This window comes from Engraulis encrasicolus, chromosome 10 (genome assembly GCF_034702125.1).
Source record: "Engraulis encrasicolus isolate BLACKSEA-1 chromosome 10, IST_EnEncr_1.0, whole genome shotgun sequence".
Lineage (NCBI taxonomy): Eukaryota > Metazoa > Chordata > Actinopteri > Clupeiformes > Engraulidae > Engraulis > Engraulis encrasicolus.
Genome location: NC_085866.1, coordinates 52,511,414 through 52,518,629, shown reverse-complemented (window position 1 = coordinate 52,518,629; position 7,216 = coordinate 52,511,414). Strand labels below are relative to the sequence as shown.

The 7,216-nt window shown below is 44.9% G+C and overlaps 1 protein-coding gene across 3 annotated transcripts in view; it reads right to left on the bottom strand.

The window, feature by feature from the left end:
• The window catches only part of arih2 (ariadne homolog 2 (Drosophila)), a 32,498-nt gene extending 25,641 nt beyond the window's left edge, over positions 1-6,857 (bottom strand). The window contains exons 1-3 of one of the 3 annotated variants that reach the window (XM_063209301.1): positions 6,752-6,857; positions 4,774-4,967; positions 2,056-2,327 (exon numbers count right to left, since the gene is read on the bottom strand). In XM_063209301.1, coding sequence (XP_063065371.1) covers positions 2,056-2,307 — 252 coding nt within the window. In that variant the 5' untranslated portion in view covers positions 2,308-2,327; positions 4,774-4,967; positions 6,752-6,857. Of the gene's footprint in view, positions 1-2,055; positions 2,328-4,773; positions 4,968-5,545; positions 5,703-6,060; positions 6,082-6,751 lie in introns of those variants that run through there. The other 2 variants (XM_063209303.1, XM_063209302.1) reach the window with 2 other exon arrangements.
• Positions 6,858-7,216: the final 359 nt, after the last annotated feature.

Here is a 7,216-nt window from a genome sequence, read left to right as displayed (position 1 = left end):
CATATCGGAACGAGTCCATAGGGCAGTATGGGAATTCCCTGGCTAGCTCTGAACCCCCACTCGCTCGCTCACTCACTCAATGCTGCTGAGGAGGTTCCTTCATTAGCCAGCTCAGCTCAGCTCAGCTGAGTCCAGTGTCTAATGTCTAGGCAGCCTGCCAGCCAGCCAAGCAGAATGTTCTGGCCTGATAGCCTACTTCGGTGCTGGACTGAAGATCAGCTTTCACAGGCATGTTGATGTTCCACTTTGACAACCTTACAGTTGCCCATCTGATTTAGCATACTGGAGTGGTGAGGGGGGTGGGGTCGTTATTTAGCAAAACAAGTCAGGACAATCCCTGTGGCAGTGTTGTGTTGACCTAAAATTAGTGACGGACAGCCTAGATCCAAGAAACTACAATCCAGTGCCATGTATTCCATATCATAGTGCGACCAACGCAGTTCATACAGGTAGGCCTACTTCAACCTTTTACCTGGTTGAGGAGCGACGTCATGCATCAGCTGATTAAGCTTACACAACTCTTTGGCACAAACACATGGTTCTGGACTGCAGCTTTTGAAGCCAAATCGTCATTGCTAAAAACACACACAATTTCAAGGGAGGAGCCATCAACTTTGCCATTATATCAAGAAGGTCAGATAAGAGACAGCAGCATGTTATACAACATCTACTCAGAAGTGATGCAATGAAGTAGCGCGATGCTTGGTGATGTCGCAATGACGGGAACCGAAAGACACAAGTTGACACACACAAGACAACAAGTTGATTAACCTACTTCCCACTTTACTATGCTGTACTCTGGGTTTATTTTACATCTCAATTCAATAAAAATAACACTACTTTATGCCTCTGTAACCAAAGCAGCAGTCTGCCATACAAAGAGCCAGGCCAAGATGAAAGTCAGAGGCGAGTCAGATTAGTGGGGCTACCTAGGCATGGAGTAGTGTCAGCCTGTGGTGTTTTTGATGGAGGAGGCATCATCCATAAGCACTGACTGGCATTACTGCCATGGAAGCAAGTGAAGTGAAGTGAAAGTGAAAAAGCCCACCTGGGAAACTCCAACTCCCATTGTCATTGTGACACAGCACTCCACAGCACACAAGTGAACGCTGCACACAGCACACAACGAAATTGCATTTATGCCTCACCCGTGCAAGGGGGCAACCCAACAATGGCGCCCCAAGGGAGCAGTGCGGCAGGACGGTACCATGCTCAGGGTATCTCAGTCATGGAGGAGGATGGGGGAGAGCACTGGTTAATTACTCCCCCCACCAACCTGGCAGGTCGGGAGTCGAACCGGCAAACTTTGGGATACAAGTCTGATGCCCTAAACGCTTACCCATGACTGCCATGGAAGCAGATGCCAGAATGAGTCTTGTGCCCTGTGTGGTGGCCATGGAGCCAGGTGGCACAGTGCCGTGGTTATGTTGCAATAGTATGTGGGCATATTCTGGGCACTCAAATATGCAAACACCCCCCCTGCCTATCCGCTTGCCCATGCACATACTCAAACGCACGCATGCACGCCTGTTTGCCGTCTAGTGTGTCTGACTGACCTTAAGGGCAGTGGCCACTACTTGGGCTTGATATGTAGGCATATTCTCGGCACTCACATATACAAACACCATCCCCTGCCTACTAGGGCCGCTGACGGCTTTGGCTGTGCCCGGAACAAAGGCATCTGAAAGTGCCCCAAACTCATAACATACAATGTAATGAGTATCCAATTCTGGGCCCCCTCTCTCCTTGGGCCCGGGACAAGTGACCCCTTTGTCCCCCCTGTCAGCTTCCCCACCTGCCTATGTATATAAGCGCAAACACGCACACATGCTCACACATAAACACACTCGCTCACTCAATGTTTATTTGCTGCTCAGCATGACCAACTAACCTTCAGTGCTGTGGCCACCACATTGACCTGGTCGCTGAGCACTCGCTGGCTCTCCACACACACACACACACACACACACACACACACACACACACACACACACACACACACACACACGCACACGCACACACGCACACGCACACACGCACACGCACACCCCTCACCTTCAGTGCTGTGGCCACCACATTGACCTGGTCGCTGAGCAATCGCTGGCTGTCTCTATACGTCAGGCAAGTGAAGCTGTAGGCCTCGGGGTCGAATGAGTCCGGCTCCTGCTGCTCCACGTCCCCTGCCACCCCCTCGTAGTAGTCGGCGATGTCCCCGTCCTCGCCTCCGTCCTCATCATCCTCCTCCTCCTCTTCGCCGAAGTCCTCCTCGTTGCTGTCCGAGGCCTGGCTACTCATGTCCACGGACATCCCTCTCGGTCTGTCGCTCTCTGTCAAGAGGCAAGGGCACAGTAAAAATTCACTTTGTTAAAATCGGAATCAACTTTAATGGTCAAGCATACTAGCGTATACAAGGAATTTGTCTTCAGTAGATTATTTACATCCTCCTTGGCTGCTTGCTCGCTGTCAAGAGTCCAAGTCATAATAATTACTAAAGTCAAAATCAAATAACTGCATCCCTCTATGTCAAAATTCAATTTATTTATATCCCTCTGTGCCTCAAAAAATAAAACGCCATCAAATTTGGTGGTCACTCAAGAGTGCTACGTCATTCTTTTCTCTAAAGCAGGAGCTTTAGTCATTTAAAATGTGGCTAAAATATGGTTAAACTTTATTGCTGTGCAAGTCGAGGAGTAGTGTTGCACCGATACCATTTTTTAGCCCCGATACCGATACCCGACTGTGCAGTATCGGCCAATACCGATACCATACCGATACTACTCTGTTTGAAATTTATATACAGTACATATATGAAAAGTTATATGGGCTACTACTTGGATGTAACATCATTGCTATTATGGCTTTGTCACGCTGCTACCTACTCCAGTAGAACTGTTTATACTGTTTAAATACCTATGATATAAAATAACTAAGTTCAAGCCTGTGTTTAAGAGTCATACGAGCATCTGTAAATGGTATCGGTACCCTATTTGTTGGTATCGGCCGATACCGATACCACCATTTTAGTGCAGTATCGGGGCCCCGGCCGATACTGGTATTGGTATCGGTGCAACACTATCGAGGAGTACACACTGAAGTCATCAATGAAGTTAGGTTTGAGCACATTTTTAAATTCCCATGTCACTCGCTCTCTGTCAAGAGTCAAAATCAAGCTTTATTGGACAAGTATTCTTGCATATACAGTACAAGGAATTTGGCTACAGTATGTGTTCCTTGAGCTCTCTACAGCACACAAGAATAGGAAAGAGTACATTCAATGGTCAGGGAAGTACTATGGCTGTATGCGACATAAAAGACAATAGACATCTATACATACGGTAGTAGGCTATACACGGATGTAGAGGAAAATATGTTATGCTAAGAGACAAGCTGAGAACGATGCTTGGAGAGATATTCTGTATCTGTAATGTCTGTCAGCTTTGTTATCAAATTCCTCACATGCACAGGACATGCAAAAGAATTGAAATTACATTTCTCAATGATCCCATGTGTAAACACTAACAGGGCAGACATTAAAATGTAAGACAGGGCGACATGGTAATGAAAGATATTGTGCCATGACTTAATATACTAAATGTAACAAGTATGGCAAGTGTAACATATAATTCATGACGACATTTATGCCTTGGCTGGCACTACAGTAAACAGGCAAGTATAAGCCCGCAAATCAGTTTTCATTCAATATCTTGCAATACAGTACATGAATCGCGTGTTTTTTCTCATTTGCAACCAGGCTATGTAATGGGAAAGCAACAATAAAGCTTCTCTGTGCTGCTTAACGGCAGGGAGGCCTTGTTATACCTACACAGAGGAGGGGAGACCCGGTGTCAAAAGACGTGTCATCCTGATGCCATCTGATTTCTAGTAGCCAATTCTAGTAGCCTATTATAGTATTATATATAGTATTATATTATAGTATAATATATTATATTATATTACAGTAGCCTATTATAGGTGAACATTTGACAAATTCTGGACCTTTGATTCCCCCATGCCCCTTTTCTCCCATCAATAGGGAGACAGTATAGACATGCATACTATTGATAATCTGCTCCAGATATCATAATAGTGCAGTCCTACAGCTAGAATCTTCAAGCCACAACAAAGGCCACTCTTCAGAGAAAAGCTTAATTCTGTGTTGCTTGACAGCAGGGAAACCTTGGTAGGCCCATAAGCTTAATTCACACCGTTCCACCAGTGGAATGCTGTAATAGTCATTGAAAATGTAACGACCATAGTACTACATCACTGTGAAATAGCACAGGGCCTTTAGTAATGCTCTATGACTTCATCATTTTAGTTTAATTAATCACTGTCCCCCGAGTCATCCAATGCTTATTTGAGTCATTAACAGGTGAATGATGACTCTGCGCGACCACTTCCACGGTCCGCTGTCAGAAAACCCCAAATGCAACTTTTGACAGCGCGGTCTGCTTCGAGTGTCATGGGAAATACTTCTCATACGAAAAATCGGTTTACATACCGTATTCAGATTTGTATCAACTGCTGGCACATTCAGATTTGTATCAACTGCTGGCATTCCGCGATGAAAAACAATCTCAGTGCGAGTTTATTTAAACAGATTTTTTTCATGACTGTGTAGATTTTGAGACAGGCATGCCACGGGTACCGCACAACGCCATCCTACATTGTGTCCCTTTAACGAGTTAAAACCTCCAGGGAGGAGGGGCGACCCCGTGGCTGGAGGAAAGATATTGATTTGCACTTTAAATTGTGTTGACTCTGGGCCTTTACCTGCTGCTTCCCGAGGGACGGCTGCCCCTCACCACCACCACACAGCTGCTACACGCTGCAAAACACTACACTTCCCAGCAGGCTCGGGGGCCACAACGGGGCGACAATGCTCAGCAGCAGCGGAAGAAGCAGAAGAAGTCACACTCTCCGTCTGGCATCAGGAACAGCTGGAGGGGGAGATGGAGCTGAGGAAACTGAAGACAGAGACAAAAGGAGGGAGAGAGAGAGAAAGAAAGAGAGAGAGAGAGTCAAGTCGGCTTTATTGTCAATTTCTTTACATGCACTGGTCATACAAAGAATTTGAAATTACGTTTCTTACTTTCCCATGCAGACATAGACATAGACTTAGGTGTGGACATAGACAATTTGACATAGACAATAAGCATACATTACACCTAGAGTACCTATACAATACCCACACAGACAGAGAAACAATCAACTGTGGCAAAGTGGACCAACACAATGATATCTAGACTAGTGCCCAGCCACAACACTGAACCGACACAGAGACATCTAGACACGGCACAGGGCTAAACATGAGCTGGATAGCAACCACATTAAGTCAAGTGACAGTTGAGTAAATCCAAAAAATAACACAGAAGTCACATTTCTAAGGCCACGTCTCTCAACAGAGACACCCATAAAGGTTTTGATTCTGCCTGACCAGACTCAGTAGCCTACATGGGCTTTATGAATGTCATTAATTATCAGTGTGAGGCTAGGCATTTATTACCGTTTGGCAGCTGGTGGATGGTTCAATCAATCAACTTACAGAGATTAAAAAAGAGCTTTCCACTTCAACACTAGAATCGCTCAGTCTAGGTCTAAGCTCAACGGCACCAGCAACCAGACATCAAGGTCTTTACACAAGGCCAACGGAGCTTATCATCATGCCAGATCTAAGCCATTATGGAGCAGGTAGACCAAGTTCAGGGATGTGAGTGGGTACGTTCATTTTGAACAGGGTGCGTTGGTTAGATATCAGAAATAGCCTTGGCACACGGAGAATACAGCACTCTATTGGACAAACGCAAAACACGTGTGAAGCAACGAACACGCGTATCGGCTTAAACTGCAGAGGTTTAAAGGATTACCGCGACGCTTCACTGTAAAGACAGACTAAATGGACAGCAACTACAGGGAGAGCAACGTGACCCCCCAATAATTAAAGACCCCAAGCCATGACATTCACCTATTCTACGTACCAATTCATTATCAAGTTGTTTTGTCAGTTTAGCAACATTTTTGTATCACCTGTACCGTCTGGAATATTGAGTGCAAGAGTACCTGGTCTATGTAAAATAAAACCAGCCTAGTCTCAGCATGTATTGAGGGCTTCAAGCTTGCCCCAGCTGACGATACATCGACCTGGCTCTGTCACGGTTTGCCGGTGCCAGTCGCCTCTCTTTGCATTCCAGTCGCCTCTAAAAATAGCGGATGTTGCGGGGTCATTCGCATAATATCACAAACAACCGGGTCAACTGGGAAAACTGACAAATGAGTGGGGAAAGGAGCAGACTTGAAAGATAACTACCTGGATTGGTGGTACTACTATTTGTTTGTTTACTAGCAAACACAGGCTAGCCACCTTGCTAGCGGTGACGGGGTTCCAATCAAATATTCGAACACTAGCGCTACGGATCCAAGTTGAGGAACATTAGCTACCGCTAGCTATCAAGGGCTCAATGCGCAAGCGTCTAAAATCGAACAACACAATTAATCATGGAGACAAACAAGGAACTCCGTTCGAGGCACTTTCCCAACAGATCACATATATCATTTGAATACACACAGTACATATTTACCCAAATACAATAAAAACGCCTATAAAGCCTATGCCCCATGAGACAGACACCGCCTCGCACTCTAGCCCGGGGATTCACATGTAAACAAGGCCCTCTGGACGTTCTTTAGAAAGCTACTTACAAATCTGTTTACATTATTTCTACACATTAATACCCTTTATGTTTTTACATACCTTGTTGACTATGTTTAGTCGTCTCAACACGTTGTCTGGCGGTAGATAACCGAACCGTGATCCGAATCTATTCTGCTAGCCAAATCGCACTACAGCGGAAGACAGGAAGTGTAGGAGAATTCGATACCTTCGTCACTTCCTTCTGCAAAATCAACTTGCCAAAGGAAAACGCAGTTTATTTCAAAATGTACACACAAAGACATCAAAATTGATCAGGCAGCGAACACGAGTGTGTTCGCTTGATGTTTCTACACTTAAATAACTAAATAACCTAAAACTGTATGATTGTTTCTAAAGCTGTTATTATGCCTAGGTCTAGGCCTACTAGAATAGAGTAGAGTATGGTAGAGTAGGCTATTATTGATCCCAGGGGGAAATTAAGGTGTCACGTAGCATACATACATACATAAATAAATAAAATAAATAAACATTACCCATGAGACATTACATATATCCTTACACATA